This window comes from Suricata suricatta, chromosome 10 (assembly GCF_006229205.1).
Source record: "Suricata suricatta isolate VVHF042 chromosome 10, meerkat_22Aug2017_6uvM2_HiC, whole genome shotgun sequence".
In the NCBI taxonomy this organism is placed as follows: domain Eukaryota; kingdom Metazoa; phylum Chordata; class Mammalia; order Carnivora; family Herpestidae; genus Suricata; species Suricata suricatta.
In genome coordinates, this window is record NC_043709.1 from 40,004,292 (window position 1) to 40,030,261 (window position 25,970).

The window sequence follows — 25,970 nt, forward strand, 5'->3', positions numbered from 1 at the left end:
CTGGGTAAATGATATGCAAAGAATATCAAAGCCTATTTCTATTCAGGAGCAGGACCTTTATTCACTATAACAATTTCAAAAGGTGTAACATGTAAATAAGTAGTTCAGGTTCTTACAGCCTGGACTAAATTTGTGAGACAGCTAAGCAGGAGCTCAATAAATGTCCACAGATTTGAAAAAAATATTCAAGAATTAAATATCAGATGAACTTAAACAATTTCTTTATTTGGTCTTTAAAAGTGTAGAGATTAAAAAAAAAAAAAAGTGTGGCGATCAGATGTCTCCAAATGGTAGTTTGAACTTCGCGTTAATAATAGGTCACACCAGTTAATTTTTAAACTTAAAAGCAAAAATTTACACACTCTCCACAAATGGCATGGGTTTTTTTTTTTTTTTGAAGGTTTAAAGCAACATTTTTTTCCCGATTAAAAGAAAAAAACCCACTAAAAGTATAAAGGTCAAAATAATACCTCCACAATCCAGATAACTCCTTTTATATTTGGTATTCTGCATTTTTAATCATAATTGAGACCATGGTGTTTTTATGAACATTAGTAAAACAAGGAACACGTATTAATCGACTCTCTGCCATTCAATCTGCACAAAAACTTGACGATACAGACCATGGTTATTCCCACATTACAGAGGACAAACCTGAGGCAGAGGTTAACTAGATAGTCCAAGGCTGCGAGGAAGTTAGAGGCGGAAGAGATTAAAATCCAGGCCCTTTTCACCTGTGCTATCCTGCTTCTCCAAAGCACTCAGCACAAGATCTTTAAATATTGCCCCCTTAAATATTATGGGGACAGTATCTTTGGGTATGAACATATTTAAGGCTTGATGTGTGTTTTTATACTGTCAGATTATTTCCAGAAAAGATACACCAATCTCTAATCCCGCTAACAACACATATTGTTTGACAACTACATCTTCATCAGCAAAGAAAAGCTGTCAATTTTAGAAGTAAAAGAAGCATTATTTGACTTAATTCGTACTTTTGCTTTTATGTTTAGTCTTCTAATTAGATAAAAAAAAAGAGAAGTATGTATCATCAATGTTTTCATTTAAATATTTATGGAATATGGTTTTAAATTTAACTCTTTAATTCACTTGGGTGTTACTTTGATGCCTGCTGTGAACTGCAGCTCCGATTTACCGTAATACCCAACAAAATAAAACAAAAACAGTAAATTAATCAAATGTCTGCAAAATACCAGAGACAACTTCAGAAAGGGGGAAAGCCACACTATACCATAAAGTTCAGCTGGAGGTCAAGAAAAGATTACAACTCTGGGGAGGCCAGCTGCTTGGGGGTGGGTGTTCTTAATCTGTATTAGGTGGTACAGAACATGCAGATGAGAAGACAAAGGCAGAATTCCCCTTAGTCCCACCCTGGCCCTCTGCTATGGACTAAACCAGGTACCCCTTTGCCCCCCGCCAAGTTCATGAAGCCCCAGCCTCTAATATGACTGTTTCTGGAAACAGAGTCTCTAGGAGGTAATTAATGTTAAACAAGTTCCTAAGGGTGGGACCCTTATCTAACAGGACTGTGGCTATATAAGATTTAAAAGGAAGAAAGAAACCTCACTCTCTCCCCCTGCTCTGTCGGACACAGGGAGGAGGTGGCTGCCTGGAAGCCAGCAAGAGAATCCCCACCTGAATATAATCATGCTGGCGTCCTGATTCAGAACTGTGAGAAAATTAATTTCTGTTGTTTAAGCTAGCGAGTCTATGTTACTTGGTAATGGCAAAGATCTAAACATCAAAAGAAATTCACTTTTCTTTAAATTATTCTACAGCTTAAACAGAATTTCAATTAAAATTGCATTAGGCTTTTCACAGAACTTTAAAAGCTAATTCCAAAAAATTTAACCCGAAGCACAAAGGACTAAAGAAAAGCAAAAATATTCCTGAGAAACAAAAAAGCTGGGAAACTGGGCCTAACAGATACCATGATTTAAGGAAACAGCTTTAGTAGGGAGGTGGGGGGACATGTAAAGGAGGAGAAGGGGTCAAGAATACACCCACAACGGTGAGCACTGAGTTAAGGTAGAGCTGTTGAGTCACTATGCTGTACACCCAAAGCTGATGTAACTCTGTGTACTGGAAGGAAGAAGGGGAAGGACTGGAAGGAGGGAGGGAGGGAGGAAGGAAGGAAGAAAAGAAGGAGAGAGAGGAAGAACGAAGGAAGGAAGGAAGGAAAGCTATAGTAGTTAAGATAATACAGTACTGGCACAAGCAAAGAGATCAATGAACTGAACAGAGTACAGAAAAACTGATAAATATCAAGAGTGACAATGCAACCAAGTGAGGAAAGGGTGTGCTGGAGCAATGAGCTTCCTAATAAGCAGAAAGGAAGACACACAGACGTCCCTCCCATCATTCATTATACACAGTAGTCAAGTACACATGAATTAAGAAATAAATCAGAGATCATCTTTAATAACTTCAGAGACACCTGAATGTGCACACACACAAATGATATACAAGAATATTTATAGTAATATTGTCAAAATTAACCGAAGGTGGTAACTGGATACCTGAAGACAAGTATTAAAAAGCTTAGAGAATATCACAAGGAAACTAGAAAATGTACACAAAAAACTGAAGAATTCTTCTAACAGTAAACTACAAGAAAAACTGCTACGAGGAAAATGAATAGGAGAGGATGGTGGAAATGATAATTCTGCAATGTCTTCATTTTTATATAGGTAGTCATTCCAAGTTCCAAAAGAGTTTCGTATCCATCTTTAGTTTAAGCTTAAAACCTGACTGAAAACTAATTTATTTTTAGACACAAAATTTCTAATAACCTATCATCAGTATTTCACAAGTGGTGCTAACATGATGAACAACTGATTGTACTGGCTATGACTGAATTTCAGAGTTGCTTGATCATTATAAAAGAAAAATGGTCAATGAACAAAATTTTCAAATAAATAAAAGGACAGGAAACAAAATAAAATCAGTCATGAATCTAACACCAAGAGATAACAAGTGCTAAAATTACATGTACTCACTTTTCAACTCTTATCCTGTACACATTTTAAAAATAGAATCACTCTGCAAATATAATTTAGTATATTTTTTCACTAATTATATCCTAAGTATAAGCCCACATCAAGTCTTAGAAAAGCATTTTTAATGGCTACCTTATGTCATAGCTAATTGATAAAAACTATTTCCCATTCAGGAAGGACACTCAGGTTGTTTCCATTTTTTCCCTAATATAATAGTACTATGATAAACAGCCTTGTAAATACATTTTTTTGATGTTATCTCTGATAATTTACTTATGAATGTTTAAGGGTTTGCTGTTTCTTTGTTTAGGAGGGGGAAAAGGGAGAGAGGGAGAGGGAGGGAGGGAAGAGAAAGAGAGAGAGAAAAAGAGTGAGAGAGCAAGAGAGAGAGAGAGCAAGAGTGAGCGAGCACGCACGCAGGCATGCATGCACATGAGTGGGGGGTGGGCCTGGGGAAGGGAGGCAGCAGAGGTAGAGAGAGAATCTCCAGCATGCTCCATGCCCAGCACAGAGCCTGACAAGTGCCTTGATCACAAAACCATGAAATCACGACCTGGGCCCAAATCAAGAACTGAACACTCAACTGACTAAGCCACCCAGATACCCCAATTAAGGATTTTTTGAAGCTCTTTCTACATGTTGCTTTCCAGCAATGTTTAAAAACTTAAAATTATGTTCACATTTAGAGATACACTATTGTCACATCAAGAAGGTGGGTCCTATACTAGACTCTTGATAATTACCAATGCATGTGACTTTGAGCAAGACATAATTTCTCTGAACTTCAAAGGTTCCATCAGTTAGAAGACAGGATTAGGATTTGTGTGGTTTTTCTAATCTTAAAGAATTGCTCTGAGAACCAGGTCACGCAACAGATCTGAAAGAACTATTAACCAAAAATCGCTGAATAAATATAAGGTACATAGGAGATTAAAATTATTACTTTTTAAATGTTTATTTATTTTTGAGAGAGAGAGAGACAAAGTGTGAGTGGGGGAAGGACAGAGAGAAAGGGAGACACAATCCAAAGCAGGCTCCAGGCTCTAAGCTGTCAGCACAGGGCCCGACGTGGGGCTCAGACTCACAAACTGTAAGATTATGATCTGAGCTGAAATGTGACACTTAACTGACTGAGCCATTCAGGTGCCCCAAATACGATAATTATTTAATGAATTATAGAAAATAAGAACTCACTTGTTAGGATAGCTTATATCAATATAAAATTCATTATTACCATAATAACACTTAAGTTGGATACATTATGAGAAACTAAAGTTTATACAGTTGATCCTCATGCTTTCTTCCTAATAAAATCAATATTCATGGTACTTTTTTAGTCATTATGGGCATACGCAAAGTAGCAAAAACTAAGTATCTCCCTATGCACACAATGCCAACTGAGCTGAACAAAGCAATACTCTGCCTTCTTGTTCCAGCTCTCATGCTGCAAATACTGTCCTCTTCATGGTCTATTCTGTGCCACACTTTTGCCTTTTTGTGTTTTTTGTTGGTGATTTTACTGTTTAAAATGGTCTCTTAGTGTATTGCTGAAGTGTTATCGCATTTTATAAACACAGGAGGGCTGTATGTGCCTTACAGAGAAAATATCAGAGCTCAGCTTTGTTCAGACATGGGATATACTGTGGCTGGCTGTGAGTCCAATGTTAATCAATCAACAATAAATCTTAAATTTGGTTCTGAAACAGAAACACACATAAATCCAAGGTTATGTACTGACTGAAGGACAAAAATGTGTCCAGAGGCTTGCATTTTCTTTTTCTCGAGGAGCAACAGGTATAGATAGTATTTGCTAATTCAGTGTTTGCAGCAACTTTATAGAAAATAATTACTACAAATAATGAAAATTGACTGTAACTCTTTTTTTCACAACTAGTCTAATCAGCTTTAATTACATGTGCAGTAATGAGTTGCATGAGAAAAGTGGTACAAGCAGCAGCAATGAGGTTGAGGTCAACAAGAGAGGCAGTCCCTGAAAACAGCTGCTATTTTAACTCTGTATCTAAATCATTATTTTATTTCATGAACCTCATGACTTTCCTGTCTAATACCCTCTGTACTTCCATTATAAATTATTCTGGGTGCTTTCTGTTCCCTTCCTAAAAGTTTCATGAGATCCTATCTCTGACCTCAGAGGTTTAATACTTAAAAACAAAAACAAATATAGCTCTAACATCATATAAGGTCTAGAGATATATAACATAGAGAAGTATAAAGTAATCAGAATTTAAAGTTGTGATTTCATTCCACATTCCATGAGTAGCATATAAACACAAACACATACACACACACACAAACATCTGAATAAAAGAAACCATAAATGCCCATGTAGACAGGATGATCCAAAAGGTCATGCACAAGATAGTAACACATACTTATTTACATTTTTTACATGTCAGGTGTGTCCTATGATTTATTACATTCATTCTTGAGACTTCTGTGAGACAGTACTCTGATCATCCCTCCTATGTAGACAAGTATGAAAATTGGTATTTTCATACTATAGTTTTTAATTGAAAAATTAATACACACAATTTGTTTAGTACATCTAAAAAATGAACAATATGCCAATTTATTTTAAAGGCACAATTATTCAAATAGGGAAAGTTAAATAGGGTTGATTGTGCTGACTTTCCTCTGAAAATCTTACATTCTCAACACCCTAGCTTAGAAACTGCATAGCTATTTATTCTATCTCCAAATAAGGAAGGAAAAATTCAAATCAGACTACATGAAACTCTCTGGCATGAAGTTTTCATTATTTGTTATTTACTAATTTTCCAGCTTTTCTCCCCTTATATGTACAACAGATTAAAAGAACAGCAAGGGTCTAAAAATTATTCTGAAATGTGAATCTGACTTTTTTCGGGATGTAAAATTTACTGTCTAATTTAGGAAACAAAGTTAGAAAACATGTCTGGAATACTAAAGTCATTTCAGAGGTCAGTGCTTTTTATAAAGTTAAAAAATGAGGTAATGAAAATAAGGAGATCTATTTTACTTATATTAAATGTTCCAATAAGATAATTCTAATACTTAATAAATCCTTGAATAATTTTTATGTCAAAGATTAGTATAATGCAGAATGAGCTAGTAAAAACTGTCACATGGCAACATTTCAAAAAACACTTACGCTAAGGAAATATTTAAAAAGCACTCCACTTTCTGAAAGTAATCATACAATGCTGTAAAAACGTAAGACTGTGCCTCAGTCTCAAAATAAGCATTTTTGGTTTTCAGTATTTGTTTTTGTTTAAAACAAAGACAACAAAAAGAATACAATGTTATCACATGTACAACTGTGAAGGGAAACTTGATATTAATTAAAATCAGTCAGAAGTTATGTCACCAAAAACTGCATTCCACTTAAAATCTACCTTATTATTTTTTATAGTAATGTTTTAAAAAATGAATTTTGTAGACATTTGGGAAACATGTGCCTTTATTTTAATAAAACGGACTGTCTTCCTGATTGAGCTTTTTCTATGTAAAAATATCAAGAGGTGACACTGGCTTATTTCTCTGATACATGCACACACACACACATATTTATAATTTCCAGCTACATTACTTTTTTTTTAAAGTATACTACACTGAAATAACTGGCAAATATTTGAAGATACAGCACTGCATGCTTTTCATAAAGCAAAAGGAAATTAACTGTTAATTCTTCACAAAAAACAAAAAGTTGTGGTATTAAGAAAATACTTAAATAGTTCAGTATTAAAACATGAAAATTACAGTTCAGTAAAAAAAGTTTGAATAGGTGTCATGGCAGCAGACAAGTGTGTGTTTCTATCCCAGCCTTACCGGAGACTAGCTATGTGGCTTGGGCAAGGATAACAGCTAACCTATTTAAACCTAAATTTTCTCATCTGTAAAACGGAGATAACAATATTAACATATAGGATGTGTAATAAATGAGTACAAAGTATTTAAGAAAATGCCCTTTAAACACTCAACAAATAGTAGCTACTATTATTTCTGATACGGTTATTAAAAGCAACTTTCAAAAGGAATCTATTAAATATGAAACATTTAAAAGCAATATTTACATTGGTTCACACATTATTTTTCTAGAAATACTGTTCTACTGCAACAAATCATGGGTAGTTCAGTCCAAAATGTTAAATTATTATAAAACACTCGTTTAAATAACAAACAAAACTTGCTTTAGATACGACCTTCATAACCAAAGGATATCATTCCAAAACCAGAAGAACCATGTTACATACATCCAAAATTTGGTTGCCAAATATATTCCAAGGGGCAATGCACTATGCATTGAATGATCAAAAAAGGATCTGCAAAACACAAGTTTTATAAAATTTGAGCTCCATATTTCCTTGTAAAAATGAATTATTTATTTAAATGAAAAATATACACATTCCTCATAGTAAATTCTGCTTTAACCAAAATCCAGACATCCAGGATGCTTAAAATACCAAGATGGTTTTCCATGGTAATCAATAATAAATGAGTTCACAGCTGAATGAGTTAGCAAGATTCTGGAGCTCCTAATTTACCAAGAAATAGCATTATATTCTATGTATTTTTCAGCTTCAGAATTTCAGTCTACTTCTATTCTCTTAAATCTATAATTCACTTTAGTATATTTAGTAACTCTATCATTCAGCATATTATTCACCAAAGAGGTATTATAATTTTGATGAGTACAAAGCAACCCTCAAGTTTTTCTCTATGTGTCATTATTTCTCCTTACGTACAGACTCCTGTTAAGCTTTTAGTACAGCTTTTAAAATAAAATACACTGGCCAATTTAATGGAATTGAAGGTCATTATTTACAGAATTTAGAATGTGGGAAAAGTATTAATGAATTTTGTTAAACATAAGCAGGATCAACCATCCATGTAGGCTATGTAGGCAGTTATCCTATGTATAGGACCCCTTGGAGTTCCTAGAAACACTAAAATGAGATTAATTACCTAGCATTAAACCTCTTCCTGAGAATTAACATACTCTATGTGAATTATTTTCAGAACTCTTTTTTTTTTTAATTCAGGTAAAAAAAAGTTCTAAAAGCATAGAAATTAGGTAGGAAGTTCTAGATCACAGACAACTGCCTAGGGTTGCTGAATAGGCAACTTTAGAAAATGAGATCTAAGGAGAAAAGAAAGGGAAAGATCACAATGTTTGAAAGTAAAAAGAGGAAGAAGAAAATAAAAAGGCTGAGTGTACTTCACATGCTCAGACTCTACCTTAGTACTAAAATCAAACATCTTTCTGACATTGTTTATGACCAAGGAAAATATAATTCCTAGGAAAACATAAGCTAAAGCTATAATTACCTAGAAATAAGCAATATGTATCTTAGTAAGAGGTCAACACTCACTTTACTTCTACTGAAATGTTTTTAAACTGTATCTTAGACTTTAAAATTATATGTTAGACTTTGTCACTGAATGTACCTTTAAAATTTCAACATTTCAACATAAAAAATTTAAAAGATTTCAGATATAAATATGCCAAAATTCTTCATCATTAAGATGAAACGTATTACATAAAGGTAGTGTTCTAAACATACAAAATATAAATTTACATAGCAGGGTCCAAATTATATATCTTTTCATGTACAGATAAAAATATAGTTCAAAACAACATACTTACTTTGAAAGAAACTGTACTGTAGCCCAAACGCCACCATACATTAGCCCTTTAATGAGCCAAGAATCGATATTTAGGTCTGCTATAAACCCAACCAGCCAAATAACTAGGAAAGGAGTTCCTAGCATTACTTTCTGCCGAAATTCCTGCACAGAAAAGAAAAAACAATTAGAGAGTTTGCATGTTTCAAGCAATCTGAATGTAAATCACTGTTATCTTTGTGGAAACATGCATCAGAGTGAAATTCATTCATTCAAATATGCTTACTATGAGTAGGTACTATTCAAGATGCTAGTCTCAGTCTTCTTTAGAGAGGCATTAAACAGACAATTTAAACGTAGTTAAAACTGTGCAAAATGAGAATATAAGTTATAGGAGTGGGTCTAGATAGTCAGATAATAGAAGACAGAAGTATTGGCTGCTTGCCAACACATGGATAAGGATACCAGCCCATTAACAGGGCCATTGATAACTGGAGAGAAGACCAACCAGAATAACGTGATATTCTAAGAGCTACATCAGATAAAGAGACCTGAGGATGCTTAGCCTGAAGAAGATACTCTGAATGACCTTAAAATGAAAAACCTTAAAATGAAACCAAACAGTTTACAGAGTCCCAGAGTTCACAGAATGAAGATTATGTGCCCCTGAACACATATCAGAGTACTTAATACTCTGGAGGTAGTTCCATTTCATTTTTGTACTAGTCTAATTGCTGCAAAGTCCCTACTTCTAAATATAAAACCTTTATTTCCTTGTAACACATATCACAGTTGATAGGCAGCTATCAAGTCTCTGGAGTTACCTTAAGTGACAAAATAATAGAAGATATTCCAGCTGTGATTTAATAAAGGTCAAATGTAAACATTACTTTCCTCACTATTTACCTTTTTGAAGGCTAAGATCTTACATTTTTTAACATTCTTTTTATACTGTTGGCTTCTAATGAAATAAATACTTTTTCATAAAAATAAATGGCCACGTCTTTTACAATTTAGCCACTGTAATTCATTTTCTAAAGGTGTGTAATTTTACCTTGAATAATAATTAAACTTTACTTCAGAATTTTAATTTTATGCTGTAGTAAAGTAACCCTTCTGATTTGTGTTTTCGTCTCTAGCAGGTATGAGTTTTATATCAAGATATTAGAGAAGGGGCGCCTGGGTTAGTCGGTTGAGTGTCTGACTCTTGATACCGGCTCGAGTCATGATCCCAGGGTCGTGGGATTGAGCCCTTGTGTCACACTCCACACTGCATGTGGAGCCTGCTTAAATTCTCTCTCCCCCTCTACCCCTTTCCGCATTCATACACTCACTCTCCCTCTCAAAAAAAAAAAGACACTAGGGAATACTTATAACTAGGAGGACAGGGTATATGGTTATGGATGGGTACTGGTGGGAGAGAAGGGAGATGTATTATAAAATTATCTATAACTTGCCTTATTTTTATTTAAGATACTTGTTCTCCCTCAGCAATATCTACATTTTTTTCATTATTAAAAATAAAGATATAATTTACATACAGTAAAACTCACCCTCTTTTGGGTAGAGTTCTCTGAGGTTAAATGAACATAAAGTTATGTCAGCATAATAATCAAGGCACAGAACAGGTCTATCAAGGCCCCTAACAAACACGAATCTGATTTCTACCCGTACAGTTTTTCCTGTGCAGGAGTGTTGTATAGAATGAAATCAGTGCTGATGCAGTCTTTGCAGTCTGGCTACTTTCACTTCAACAGTTCATCTGACATTCCCCCATGCTGTTTTGCATCAGCAGTTTGTTCCTTTGAGTAGTATTCCATTATAGATGTACTACAGTTTATTTGTCCAACTCCAGCTAAGGGACTAAGGTTGTTTCCCAATTTGAGGACTGTGATTAAAGCCATTATAAACATGTGCATATAAATTTCTGCATGAATAGAAGTTCATTTCACTTGCATAAATAAATATCCATGTGTGGAGTTTCCAGAGTTGTTCTTTCTTTTTGAAAATGTTATTTAACATGTTATTTATGATATCATAAAGATATATACTTTTTAAAAAAGATGTAACGGTGATGTGATGCTTTTGTAGGTATGAAAAATCTATTTTCTCTTAAATTTTATTATGGAAACTTTCAAATATATAGTAAGTTGGAAAGAATTTTATAGTGAATACCTGTGTATCCACCATCTAGATTCTATAATTCAGTAAGCAATTTTTAAATTAAATTTAATTTAGAAATAACAGTAGGTTCACATGCAGTTATAATAAAATAATACAGACAGATCCCAAGTACCCTTTACCCAGGTTTCCCCAAAGGTTATCATCTTGCAAAATATAGTACAATATTTTGTACAATATCATAGTCATGATGTTGACATTGATACGGTTAAGATGCAGAATATTTCCATCACTACAAGAGCTGATCACACTGTCCTTTTAGAACAACTTCCCTCCTGCCCTCCCTGTATCTGCATAGTAACCTCTGGTAACCACTAATCTAGTCTACATTTCTATAATTTTGTCATTTCAAGAATTTCATATAAATGGAATTATATAGTATGTAACCTTATGAGATTGGCTTTTTCACTCAACATAATTGTCTAGAGACTGATCCACTTATTGCCATGTATCCTTAGTTCATTTCTTGTTATTATTAAAGAACATTCCATGGTATGAATGTATCACAGCTTGACCGTTCACTCACTGAAGGATTCTGGGGTTGTTTCCAATTTGGGGCTATTATGAACAGGCCTGCGATAAACATTCACATGCAGGATTTTATGTGAAGTTAAAGTTTTCATTTCTCTGGGATAAATGCCTAACAGTGCAGCTTCAGGGTTGTATGGTAAATGCACGTGAAGTGTTTTAAAAAGAGACTCTCAAACTGTTCTCCGGAGTACGGTATTGTTTTACACTCCCAGCAGCAATGTGTGAGTCTTCTGGAGTGATGTCTCTGTACCCTCCCCTCACCAGCATTTAGTTTCTTTAGTTATTCTGACAGGTATATAAGAGTCATGGTGATTTTAATTTGCATTTCTCTAATGACTAATGACACTGAACACCTTTTCATGTGTTTATCTGCCACTTTTATATCTTTATTATCTTCTTTGGTGAAATACTTTTTATCTTTATCCCATTTTATAATTGGATTGTTTGATTTTTTTCACTGCTGAGTTGTGAAAATTCTTTATATATTCTGCAGAGTAGTCCTTGGTTGGATATATGGCTAGCAAATATTTTCTTCCAGTCTGTAGTTTGTCTTTTCATCCTAATTAACAGTCTTTCATAGGACAAAAATTTTTCATTTTAATTAAGTCTACCTGATCAATTTTTACTTTCATGGATCACACTTCTCATGTCAAGTCTAACTCTTTGCATAGCCCTACATTCTGGTGATTTTTTTTTCTAAGAGTTTTATAGTTTTGCATTTTACCCTTAAGTCTGTGAACCATTTTAAGTTTTTCTTTTATTATTTTTTTAATGTTTATTTATTTCGAGAGAGACAGGCAGAAGATGAGCAAAGGAAGAGCAGAGAGGGAGAAATAGAATCTGAAGCAGGCTCCAGGCTCTGAACTGTCAACACAGAGCCCAACACAGGGCTCGAACTCAGAACCGCGAATTCATGACTCAAACAGACGTTGGACACTTAACCAAATGAGCCACCCAGGTGCCCCTTGAGTTAACATTTTTATACAGTGTGAGGTTTGAATAGAGATTTATTTTATTTTGTTGTTTATACATGTCCAAATGCTCTACCATCATTTGTTGAAAGGCTTTGTTTTCTCCACTTAATTGCTCTTGTCAAGTCAGTGGGCATATATCTCTATGGTTCTATTTCTGGGGTATTCTATTCCACTGATCTAGGAATTCGTTCCTGCAAGCATACCACACACTTTTGATTACTACAGCTATATAGCTGGTCTTAAAATTGCACAGAATTCTTTTTTTTTTTTTTTCAAAATTGTCTTAGCTATCACACATCTATTGCCTTTCTGTATAGAATAATCTTGGCTATCCAGACAAAAAAATTCTTGCTGGAATCTTTTATTTAATTACATAAAATGTGTATATAATTGGGGCACACTTAACTATGTTGAGTCTTCCATTTCTTTTCCTTTTTTTTTTTTTTTTTAAAGTAGCTTCCCATCCAGCACAGAGCCCAACGTAGAGCTTGAACTCATGATCCCTGAGCTCATGACCTGAGCTGAGGTCAACAGTTAGATACTTAACCAACTCAGCTACTCAGGCAAACCCCATTTCGTGAACACAGTATGCCTCTCCATTTATTTAGATCACCTTTGATTTCACTGGCATTTAAAAAAACTTTCAGTATACAAGCACTTTACATGTGTGATTAGATTTATACCTAAGTATCCAATATTTTTGAGCAATTCTAAGTAATACTGTATTAATTTTAGTGTCTGCATGTTTATTACAAGTATATAGAAATAAAATAGATTATATTCTATTTTGTGACTTGCTAAATTCATTTATTAGTTCTAGGGGTTTACTTTGTAGATCCCTTGGGGTTTTCTATATAATCATGTCAACCACAAATAGAAACAATTTTCTTTTTTTCTTTCTGAACTATATGCCTTTTAATTTCCTTTTCTTGCTTTATTTCACTAGCTAGAATTTCCAGCACTAAGTTGAGTAAGAACAGTATGAGGGATATCCTTGCCTTGTTCTTCATCTTATTGGGAAATCATTCAAATTTCACAATTAAGCATGATGTTAGCTGAAGATTTTAGAAATGTCCTTTATAAAGTTCAGCAAATTCTCTATTCTTAGTTCTCTGAGAGTGTTAACTATAAACAGATACTGATTCTTACCAAATGCCTTTTCTATATGGATATAATTATGAGATTCTACTTCAATTTGTTTATATAGTAGATTACACTGAATCATTATGAATATTAAATAAGCCTTGCAGGGGTGCCTGAGGGGCTCAGTCAGTTAAGTGTCCAACTACAGCTTAAGACATGATCTCGCAGTCCATGAGTTCAAGCCCCATATTGGGCTCTGTAGTGATAGCTCAGAGCCTGGAGCCTGCTTCGAATTCTGTGTCTCCCTCTCTGTCTGCCACTCCCCTGCTCACAACTCTCCCTCTCTCTCAAAAGTAAGTTAACATTAAAAAAAATTTTTTAATAAATAAATGAGCCTTGCATTCCTATAATAAATCCAATTTGGTCATGGTCCCTAAGTCCTCTTACGTAATGATGATTTCTATTTGTCAATATTTTATTAAAGATTTTTCAAGTGTTAAACCTTGAAATGGAGGGGTTACGGGTACTGAACCCCATTCACTAAAAAATCTGCACATAACATCTGACTCCCCCAAAAGTTAACTACCAGTAGCCTTTTATTACAACTGGAAGCCTTACCAATAACATAAACAGTTGACTAAACATATTTTGTATGTTATATGTATTACATACATACTGATTTCTTACAGTAAAACTGGGGAAAAGGAAATATTACTAAGAGAATCATTAGGGAAGAGAAAATACATCACAGTACGTATCAAAAAAAATCAAGTGGACCTACATAGTTCAAACCCATGTTGTTCAAGGGTCAACTGTATATTCATCAAGGATATTGATGTGTGTGTATATATATTTTGTACTGTTTTTGTTTGATTTTGATATCAAGGTCACATATATCATTTCCATTCTGCCTATACTTGCCACTATTCTTAAATATTAAGTTTCTTATAGACAGTACATAGTTGGGTCATGCTTTATAATACAGAGAGCCAATATATGTCTTTTACTTGTTTCATTAGAATATTTTAATTTAATGAGATTATTGATATGCTAGAGATTAAGTCTATAATTTTATTTTTTGTTTTCTACTACTTCTCTGTTTCTGTTTTCTTTTTCCTGCCTTCTTAGGGGTTACTGGAAAGCTTTTTAGAATTCTATTTTGATTCATCTATAGTGTTTTCTCTTTGTATAGCTTTCTTAGTGGTTACTCTAAGTACTATATAAACATAACTTACCACAGTATGCTGGTGTCGTCATTACCAGTTCACGTGGAGTGTGGAAACTTGACCTGCCTTTACGTCTCCCTACTCCCCCTGCTTTATATTATAAATTGCCCCACATATGTTCTTTATCTACATTTAGAGACACATCAAGCAGTATAATTTTTGCTCCAATTTTTGCCTATAATTTAGAAGGTATAAGATGAGAAGTCTATAGTATTTACCCATAATTTTGTTTATCATGATCTTATGTTGCAAGATATTTTCTTTTTATCATTTTCTTTGTTTAAAGAACTTCTCCTAGACATTCTTCTTAGGGTAGGTCTGCTGGCAACAAATTCTCTTAGTTTTCCTTTATCTGAGGAACATAATGATTTCTCCTTCATTCCTCAAAAATATTTTTACTGGATACTGGATTCTGGGTTGACAGTTCCTTCCATTCAGCACATGAGAAATGTGCCAGTTTCTTCTGGGTTCTATGGTTTCTGATGAGAAATCTAGAGTCATTTGATTTGTTTCACCCCTGCTAATAAGGCAATTTCAAGAATTTTATTTTTTGTCTTTTATTTCCAGAATTTTGACTATGATGTGTTCAGGCACGATTTCTTTGAGTTTATTCTGTTTAGGGTATGTTCTTACTCTGCAGGTCTGTCTTTTTGTCAAATTTAGGGGGTTTATGGACCATCGTATCTTTTGAGTACTTGTTTAGTTCTACCCTCCTTCTCCTCTTTTTCTGGGACTCCAAACATATCAACATCAGATACTGTTATAACCACAGGTTTGTTAGGCTGTTCATTTTTTTTTCTAATTATTCCCTTTTGTTGTTCAGAATGTGTAATTTTTACTGTCCTACCTTCAAAGTCACAGATTCTTTCCGCTGTCCCCTCTATTTTGCTGTTGAGCCCATTCACTGAGTTTTGTAAATCTGGTTATTGTAATTTTCAGTTTTAAAATTCCCACTTGGCTCTTCGATATATTCTATTTCTATATTTCTACTTCTTTGTTGAGACTATTTTTCACATGTTTCAAGTATGTTCATAATTATTCACTGAAGACTTTTTATAATGGGTGTTTTAAAATATTGCATCAGATAATTCTAACATCTCTGTCATCATGTTGTTGGTATCTATTTGATTCTCTTTTCATTAGTTTCAGATCTTCCTGGTTCTTCATATGAAGAGTGATTTTCCTTTAAAACATGGACATTTTGCGTATTATCAGACACTGGATCTTATTAAGCCTTTTAGATGGATTCCTCTGATGCAGCACAGCAGAAGGAGGGAGTGATGCGCCTTCTCATTACTGCCAGGTGGCATGAAGTTCAGATCTCAACTTAGACTCCTCGGACACCCAAGAAGGGGTCTCCTAATTACTTACTCCTGGGCAAAGGTAGAACTTCCAACTCTCACTATACCTCTACTGATACCTGATACATCCCTGGCAGGGAGGCTAAGAAGTGCCTCATTATTGTTTTGTCTGTGATCTTCCCTGATAGAACAGGGGATGGGACCTCATTAACAGTGAATGGGGATGAAAGTGCCAAATCTTTAGTTAGCCTTCTCCAACACCATCCCAGGAGATAAGATGGGGTACCTAATTACAGCCTGGTAAGGGTAGAAGTCTAGGCCTTTGATGGAGCCACAGTTTTTTTGTAGTATTTAGCTGTGGTAGAAATTTATTTTCTAAAAATCCTGGGACGCCTGGGTGGCTCAGTCAGTTCGGTATCCGACTTTGACTCAGGTCATGATCTTGTGGTGAGTCTGAGCCCCATACCATGCTCTCTGCTAACAGCTCAGAGCCTAAAGCCTGCTTCAGATTCTGTCTCCCCCCCACCGCCCCCCCACCCCTACCCCGCTCATGCTCTTTCTCTCTTGCTCTCAAAAATAAACAAGAAATGTAAAGAAAAATTTTTTAATCTCTATCTTACTAAGCTGTCTCTTTTGTGGTTCTTTGGTCAAAGAGTAGGATTTTGTTGGAGACTTTTTTGTCTGTATCCATTTGTGATTCTAAGTTGTTGATTTTGTCAGCTCCACTTTTGGGATATATGAGAGAAAAAAAAGAAAAGAAAAGAAAACAGAAAACTCACCATCATATCATTCTCCAGGTCCTGAGCTCCCTAGCCACTCTACTTCTCTCCATCTCCTATAATCTTCCTACATTTGTTTTGTACATAATGTCCAGGTTTTTTACTTATACTTAGCAGGGAGGTACAGGGAAAAGGACATCTACTCCACCTTTCCAGATTTATTTTCATATAGTCAATAAACAATATTAAAGAAGACTACATGTAAAATTACCATCCCTTCTGTTAAAGTGTTGAGAAATAATAATTTAGAGATTTTCTTCTAACTTGTTAAGCATTTATTAAACCACAAATCTGCTTAATATCTTCTAACTTTAAAAATCCAAAAACTTTTGGGGTACCTGGGTGGCTCAGTTGGTTAAAAGGCCAACTTCAGCTCAGGTCGTGATCTCATAGTCTGTGGGTTAGAGCCCCGTGTCAGGCTCCATGCTGACAGCTCAGAAACTGGAGCTGCTTTGGATTCTTTGTCTCCCTCTCTCTCAAAAATGAATAAACATTTAAAAAATGAATAAACATTTAAAAAATGAGACATGCTCTGTCTCTCTCTCTCTCTCTCTCTCTCTCTCTCTCTCAAGAATGAATAAACATTTTAAAAAATTTCACAACTTCAGGAACTTTTAAAAGTTTTCTAAAATCAAGATTTTCTCCACATCTTTCTAATCTAATAGCTCTGTCTAAAAATATTTTCCCCCCTTTGGGATGACTTACTTATTTTTATAAAAAATACTATTGTATTTATCTTGTTTCTTGTTTAAATACAGAACAGATTTACAGATCAGCAAATCAAGTCATGTTTATGACTGAAATATTTCTGAAAAGAGAACAGGCTACATAATTATAAACACTTCAATTCACAAAGCCCTCAACAATCATATATTTTCATTGAGTAATCTTTTTTAAAAATGTAGTATATTTAAAAATACTAATGTAAAAAACCCCAAAAAACAGGAATATTCAATTTCTTTTTTTTTAATGTTTTATTTTTGAGAAAGAGAAAGTGTGAGCAGGGAAAGTTCAGAGAGAGAGAGAGAGAAAAGGAGAGAGGGAGACAGAATCCGAAGACAGGCCCCAGGCTCTGAACTAGCTGTCAGCAGAGAGCCCGACACGGGACTCAAACCCACAAACCATGAGATCATGACCTGAGCCAAAGTTGGACGCTTAACCAACTGAGCCACCCAGGCGCTCCAGGAATATTCAATTTCTGAACTGATACTAATAATCTACAAATGTTAATAAAACTATGCTAAACTCTATAACGAAGCTCTATTTTTTCAAAGAAATTAGGGGTGTCTGGGTGGCTCAGTTGGTTAAGTGCTGACTTCAGCTCAGATCATATCTCGCAGTTCATGGGTTGGAGCCCTGCATCAGGCTCTGTGCTGACAGAGCCCGAAGCTTGCTTCAGATTCTGTGTGTCTCTCTCTCTCTCTCTCTCTACCCCTCCCTCACTCATGCTCTGTCTTTCTCTGTCTCTCAAAAATAAAGATTAAAAAAAATTTTTTAATAAACTAAAAAATAAATCATATCCAAACACATAAACCTGACATATAGTTAGTTCATTATTGCTATAATAAGTAATTATATATTGATAAACATCTAGAATTTACCAAGCCATTTTCATCTGACAATGTATTTTTTAAAAATCCTTTATAATATTTGCACAGAAAAAATGAAAGCATAAAAGTCATGGGACTTTCCAAAGTAATATAAGACACTTTTGTTACAAGCTTAGTTATTATGAGACATCAACCTTTGTTCACTATGTCGAGAAAAACTGCTCTAAATCCTAGGGAAGAGAGCAAAATCAAAGAAAATAAAAAATTACACATTCTCTATATCATATCTAATAGTAAAATGAAAGAGGTAACACAACATGCAAAAACTGCTCATTATTCTCAACTATTGGGATAAAAGTAGGCAAGTTTATAAACTATAAATCTAACTCTTCTCATGTCTTAAGTAATGGACCAATGGGTTTTCAATGCATTAGGGAAGTCTGAAATATAAATAAATGAGGCATGCTTTCACATTTCCCTTTGTCCAAAACTTGGCATTTTGTTCTGATAACACACAGATCAATATTAACTTTAAGTAAATAGTATTACCACTAGAACACACTGAATAAAATGGTACTCAAGGCTTAATGCCATTCAATCTGTGATTATTGACAGATTAGCCAAATATCTTGTCAATTATTTAAATACATAAAGAAACTGCCAGTTAATAATAACTATTTTGTTTTTTAAAGGGAAGAAATTTTTAAGGAATCCAGACCCCTTTTGGGGAGAAATATTCTTAGTTTTGAAATCATATTATTGCAATCAGGCAATTGAACAAACAGCCATTTAACATAAGTGGTGTATGGAAGATCTAAAACAGGCTTTCTACAGAAAAGTGAGATACACAAGTTTCTCTTACTCTAAACAAAGTTAGAACATATCACAAAAGAATTGGAAGCTTAAATTAATTAGAGTTGTGAGCAGTTTAAAAAGATGTGTGTTAGCAACCATCAGAGATTACTATGAAAAATTATATGCCAACAAACTGGACAATCTAGAAGAAATGGACAAATTCCTAAACACATATGCACTACCAAAATTCAAACAGGAAGGGACAGAAAATCTGAACAGACCCATAACAGGTGAAGAAATTGAATCAGTTATCAAAAATCTCCCAACAAATAAAAGCCCAAAGCTGGATGGACTCCCGGGGGAATTCTACCAGACATTTAAAGCAGAGTAAACACCCAACCTGCTCAAACTATTCCAAAAAATAGAAATAGAAAGAAAACTTTCGAACTCATTCTACCAAGCCAGCAGACAGAGACCCAACAAAAAAAGAACTACAGGCCAATATCCTTAATGAATACAGATGCAAAACTACTCAACAAGATACTGGCAAGTTGAATTCAACAGCACATAAAAAGAATTACCCATCATGATCAAGTGGGATTCATTCCTGGGTTATAGAGCTGGTTCAATATTCACAAATCCATCAATATGATCCATCACATTAACAAAAGAAAAAAAAAACCCATATGATCCTGTTGATAGATGCAGAAAAAGCATTTGACAAAATACAGCATCCTTTCTTAATAAAAACCCTTGAGAAGTTGGAATAGAAGGAATTTACTTAAACATTATAAAAGCCATTTGTGAAAAGCCCACAGTTAATATCATCCTCAATGGGGAAAAACTGAGAGCTTTCTCCGAGATCAGGAATACAGCAAGGATGTCCACTCTCACCACTGTTGTTTAACATAGTGCTGGAAGTCCTAGCATCAGCAATCAGACAACAAAAGGAAATAAAGGCATCTGAATTGGCAAAGAAGAAGTCAAACTTACACTTTTCACAGATGACATGATACTCTACATGGAAAACCCGATCGACTCCACCAGAAGCCTTCTAGAACTGATCCATGAATTCATCAATGTCACAGCATACAAAATCAATGTACAGAAATAAGTTGCATTTTTATACACCAATAATGAAGTAACAGAAACAGAAATCAAGAAACTGATGCCATTTACAATTGCACAAACAACCACAGAATACGTAGGAATAAACCTAACCAAAGATGTAAAGGACCTGTATGATGAAAACTATAGAAAGCCTATTAAAGAAATTGAAGAAGACACAAAGAAATAGAAAAACATTCCATGCTCATGGATCGGAAGAATAAACATTGTTAAAATGTCATTATTACCCAAAGCAATCTACACATTCAATGCAATCCCAATCAAAATTGCACCAGCATTCTTCTCAAAGCTAGAACAAACTATCCTAAAATTCATATGGAACCACAAAAAAACCCAGATAGCCAAAGTAATATTGAAGAAGAAAACCAAAACAGGAGGCATCACAATCCCAGACTTTAGCCTCTACTACAAAGCTGTCATCATCAAGACAGTATGGTATTGGCACAAAAACAGACACATAGACCAATGGAATAGAATAGAGAATCCAGAATTGGACCCACAAATGTATGGCCAATTCATCTTTGTCACACTAGGAAAGAGTATCCAATGGAATAAAGACTGTCCCTTTAACAGATGGTGCTGGGAGAACTGGAAAGCAGCATGAAAAAGAATGAAACTAGACCACTTTCTTACACCATACACAAAAATAAACTCAAAATGGATGAAGGACCTGAATGTGAGACAAGAAACCATAAAAGCCCTAGAGGAGAAAGCAGGAAACAGCCTCCTTGACCTCAACTACAGCAATTTCCTACTCAACACATCCCCAAAGGCAAGGGAATCAAGAGCAAAAATGAACTATTGGGACCTCATCAAGATAAAAAGTTTCTGCACTGCAAAGGAAACAATCAATAAAACTATTAGGCAACCGACAGAATGGGAAAAGATAGCTGCAAATGACATATCAGATAAAGGGCTAGTATCCAAAATCTATAAGGAATTCACCAAACTCCACACCCGAAAAACAAATAATCCAGTGAAGAAGAAATGGGCAGAAGATCTGAACAGACACTTCTACAAAGAGGACATCCAGATGGCCAACAGGCACATGAAACGATGCTCAGTGTCACTCATCATCAGGGAAATACAAATCAAAACCACACTGATATACCACCTCACACCGGTCAGAGTGGATAAAATGAACAAATCAAGAGACTATATAGATGCTGGCGAGGATGTGGAGAAATGTCACCCTCCTACACCATTGGTGGGAATGTAAACTGGTGCAGTCGCTCTGGAAAACAGTGTGGAGGCTCCTCAAAAAACTATCAGTGGAACTCCCCTACGACCCAGCAATAGCACTGCTAGGGATTTATCCAAAAAATACAAAAGTGCTGACACATAGGGGCACATGTACCCCAATGTTCATAGCAGCACTGTCAACAATAGCCAAATTATGGAAAAAGCCTAAATGTCTATCAACTGATGAATGGATCAAGATGTGGCATATAAACAGATACAATGGAGTACTATATGGCAATGAGAAAGAATGAAATCTGGCCATTTGTAGCAACGTGGCTGGACCTCGAGGATATCATGCTAAGTGAAATAAGTCAGGCAGAGAAGGACACATACCATATGTTTTCACTCATAGGTCTAATAGGAGAAACGTAACAGGGGACCATGGTAAGGGGAAGGCGGGTAAAAAGAGTTAGGAAGAGGGAGGGAGGCAAATCATGAGAGACTCTTGAATACTGAAAACAAACTGAGGGCTGAAGAGGGAGGGGGAAAGGGGGTGATAGTCATAGAGGGGGGCACTTGTGGGGAAGAGCACTGGGTGTTATATGGAAACCAACTTGGCAATAAACTATTAAAAAATTAATTAATTAATAGAGTAAAATAAAAAGATGTGTGTTAGGACTACAATTTTTCACAATTTATGACCATATTAATAAGTGCACTTAAACAGGAAGAATGTATCTATTACTTAACAAAGGCCAGTTAAATCAATGAACTAAAATTTGTTAGCCTATGGAGATTTAAACAATTTCACATATAACTATCCTTCTTAATTATCCAATAACACAAATAAGCCAAGTAGACAGAGCGCTGAGAAACTGCAATCTGACTTCATCTTACCCTGGGCTAAACAGTATTTTTAAAATTACACTGGCCAAGGTGCCTAGGTGACTCAGTGAGTTAAGTGTCTGAGTCCTGATTTTAGCTCAGGTCATGATCTCAAGTTTCATGGGATCGAGCCCCTACTTAGGATTCTCATTCTCTCTCATTCTCCCCCACCCCCCACTCCTCTCTCCCACTCGTGCCTGTTCTCTCTCTCAAAAAATAAACGTAAAAGAAAATAAAATAAATAGAAATAAAAATTAAACTGGTCAATGCAAAATTAAAAACCATACACCTGAGGCAAGGAAGTATCCCTATGAATTTTACTTATAAAGATTTTATACTGAAAAACTTCAGTCATGAATTTATTACCTTATCAGCTTTGAGCTTTCTAAGGAAGGACGGATTGTCATATCCTTTTGCCTGTCTCGCCTCTTGCAAATGGTTGATCATCCACACGTTTTTTCTCTGCTTTGCCAAATCAAGTGCTGATTCACCCTGATAAGTAGAAGAAATTCACATTAAAAAATTTTTAATGCAAAATATATTATTAAGTTTTAAAACACTCATTAAAATAAATTGAACAATTAGTTCATCAACATTGTTTTGACATCAGGCAAAGTCAAATACTAAAAGAATCTAAATCATTACATACTACTTGTGCTCTCCCATTCAAGGTACAATCAGTAACATCACTTACTCATCTTATTCTATAGATTCTATTTTTGCTTGCGTTTTGGCTTAAAGTACATCAAAAAGTAGGCATTTCAGCACCTGCTGGATCAGAGGCTATCAAGTTTATCAGTTATTTCATATCCTTAAGAGTTTTGTTTGTAATAATTATTACTACAAAACATCCAACTAGAATACTAAATTGCCAGAAACCTCTCAGTTTAATTTTAGTAATGACAAAAGTCTGAAGAGAATAGGGAAGAAGAAGAAAAGTCAACTTCTATTTCTCCTACTGTTGTACTGGCATTCTAATCATCTTAAATTCATTCACACATCCAGAAATTTCCAAAGAGAATGAGAACAGTAACAAAAAATAGTGAAACTCAAGTTATGGACCTGTAGCTTTTAATGTCAAGAAGAATGCCAAAGAGCAGAAGTAAATAAAACTAATATGTTTTAAGGGAAGAAACAAGATATAATTGCCTCCAATTCTAGATCCATGCTTCTTTTTGCCTTTATTAATTCCACATCTTCTTTCTCATTAGTGAGACACCTACATATCTATTCTACTTAATATTCTCCACTATTTATCTACCTTAAATATATAAGTGAAAAATTTTGTTTGCCAAAATTTAGGAAGGTATGGATGAATATTCACAATTACTTAAAAAAGGAAAATACTGAAATTTTATTGTGAAAAATTAGATAAAAACAAAAGAATAGGAGCCTTGGAGAGGCTGACTTATGAGGGATGATTATATATCAAGTATAAAGTATACTTTATTAAAAAAAAAAACCACTAAAAAATAAAAAGCAAACAACGAAACAAACAGCACTACCACCAGTAGCAACAACTATAACAATACAACAGTGACAACAAAAAGCCCAACCAATCCTTTAATGAAAGATCAATGGTATTTAATAAGAAATGGGCTTAATCTAGGTGAGTCTTTCACAAATAGGGATATTTACTGTAAAATATCTCCTGACCTATTTAAAACTTCTATCACCTAAGTTGCAAGAACCAGCTAATTAATCCAAACTATAAAGATTACCTGAATAAAAGCAATCCCTTGGGTAACAATTCCCAGAGAATATCCTGCTGTTGCCTCGGTCCAGCTGAGCATCCCTTCCACTAGAGGGCCATGTGACACCTAAGGATTGCCTAGATAAAAAGATGGAGGGAGCTTTAAGAAATCTTTCAACTATTCCTCTAGTCTTCTGACTGCTTTGGTATAGTTTTTATTCAGCTGGTAAAACAAACAAGCAATTAATTTAAAGAATGATACTAAAACCAAGGTTCTGAGTCGTCTATATCTGATGACTCCATGTGCCAGCCCAAATAGTAAACGACAGATAACAAGAGCAATAACAACAAGAATCATGGAGTGCTTATAGACTATGTAACTACTAATAAAATAAATTTTTCAAAGGTTTTGGTAAGATAAACACTATGGAAGGTAGAGAGTGGAAGATCACTTTTTGCCTGAGGTTGAATTTCATTGTTAAAACTAAGGAAAATTCCTGCTTGGAGACCATCTAGGTCAGTTACCTAAGAAGTAATAAAAACTATTTTTAGAAAAAACTATCTTAACTCATGTCAAGAAACCGTATAAGATTTTCCCCCATGTATTAACAAAGCTGAGTAATCTTACAGCCCATGTAAGTTAAAAATTATCATTTGGTAATTTTAGAAAGAAAAAACGGTAAACGTTTGGGCAGCACTCGGAGATTAGTTTTACTCCCAAAATTCAATTCATCTAAATTTATCTGTATAACCAAAACGTGGGAGAGGACAAAATATTATTTTTTAAAAATTCACAAATGAGATGCTACAATAAAAAGGGGTTACTGCATAGGTCATTTAAAAAAAATCCTTAGTATCCCAAATGTTCTTCCCTCCCTATTGTTATCACTTAACAAGATTTGGATTTATTCCATGTAACTATTATCTGGGGCTACGGTTCTTAAATTTTTTTGAGCCATATTTCATGAAAGCCATTGACCTTCTCCCAAAGAGTACTAATAATACAAGTAATTTTTTGGTTACAATTTCAGGGGTTCATGGACGCACCCTCTAACCAAAATTCACTGGTAGGTCCCAGATTTCTAGTCCAGAATTTCTAGATCCAGAGTATATGGCCATTCCTGATCCTTTGAAGGATCAAAATAGTAGTTTTAAAGTTACTTTACTTTTGAAAAAAAATCATTCATTTACATATTAAAAGAACTGAATTATTTATTCAAGTAACTAATTTACAAGGGTAAATAATTAAAAGACAGATTTCTAATAAACTTAAGTTTAATTTTATTTAGAAAATATCTATTTTAGAAGAAAAAGGATCAACTAATACTTTTATAACTATAACACAAAGTATGATTTTTCATATTCTTTGAAAACTACAACCTTTATTAGCTATTACAGCCAGATTTGCAGACTACATCTTTTTTGTTATAATTCATAATCATCAATTAGAGTCTCTTTCTTAGCTCTCAAAATGAAAGGTGGAAAAATATACAGGTCTAAATCAACTTTGTCAAATTCCCAAAGAATCTATGTTGTTTTTCATTAATTAAGTTTTCCTCTGTTTACATTCCTATCAATTGAAGTTTATTTAGCTTGCCACTCCTTATAGCTAAAAGGCACCACACCTCAAATTATATTCTTACCACCCTTACCCCAAGAAAGTCCTCTTCCTTCAGTCTTCACAACCTCAGTACATATCACAAGACATTCAGTTATTCAAACCAAAATCTAAGTCATCAGTATTTCCTTTCACCCTCATATCTAATCAGTTATTCAAACCAAAATCTAAGTCATCAGTATTTCCTTTCACCCTCATATCTAATCTAAACTATCATTTTCATTTCTATTCTAAACTATCATTTCCGAATCCATTCATTGTTCTCTATCTCTATTCCTACAGTCGTGGGCTAAACTTTCATCACCTGCCTGGTTTATTACAATACCCTAACTGGTCTTCACCCATCCCCTCCATTTCCTTAACTCTTCAATGCATTCTCCATCAGTAACCAAAGTAGGC

The 25,970-nt window shown here is 34.6% G+C and overlaps 1 protein-coding gene across 4 annotated transcripts in view; it reads right to left on the minus strand.

Moving 5' to 3' along the window:
• The window catches only part of ZDHHC17 (zinc finger DHHC-type containing 17), a 91,214-nt gene that overhangs the window by 14,322 nt on the left and 50,922 nt on the right, over nt 1-25,970 (minus strand). For all 4 annotated transcript variants that reach the window (XM_029954305.1, XM_029954304.1, XM_029954303.1 and 1 more), the window contains 3 exons: nt 22,627-22,752; nt 8,668-8,810; nt 7,242-7,342 (listed from right to left, as the gene is read on the minus strand). In XM_029954305.1, the coding sequence (XP_029810165.1) occupies nt 7,242-7,342; nt 8,668-8,810; nt 22,627-22,752 (370 nt within the window). The remainder of the gene's footprint in view (nt 1-7,241; nt 7,343-8,667; nt 8,811-22,626; nt 22,753-25,970) is intronic.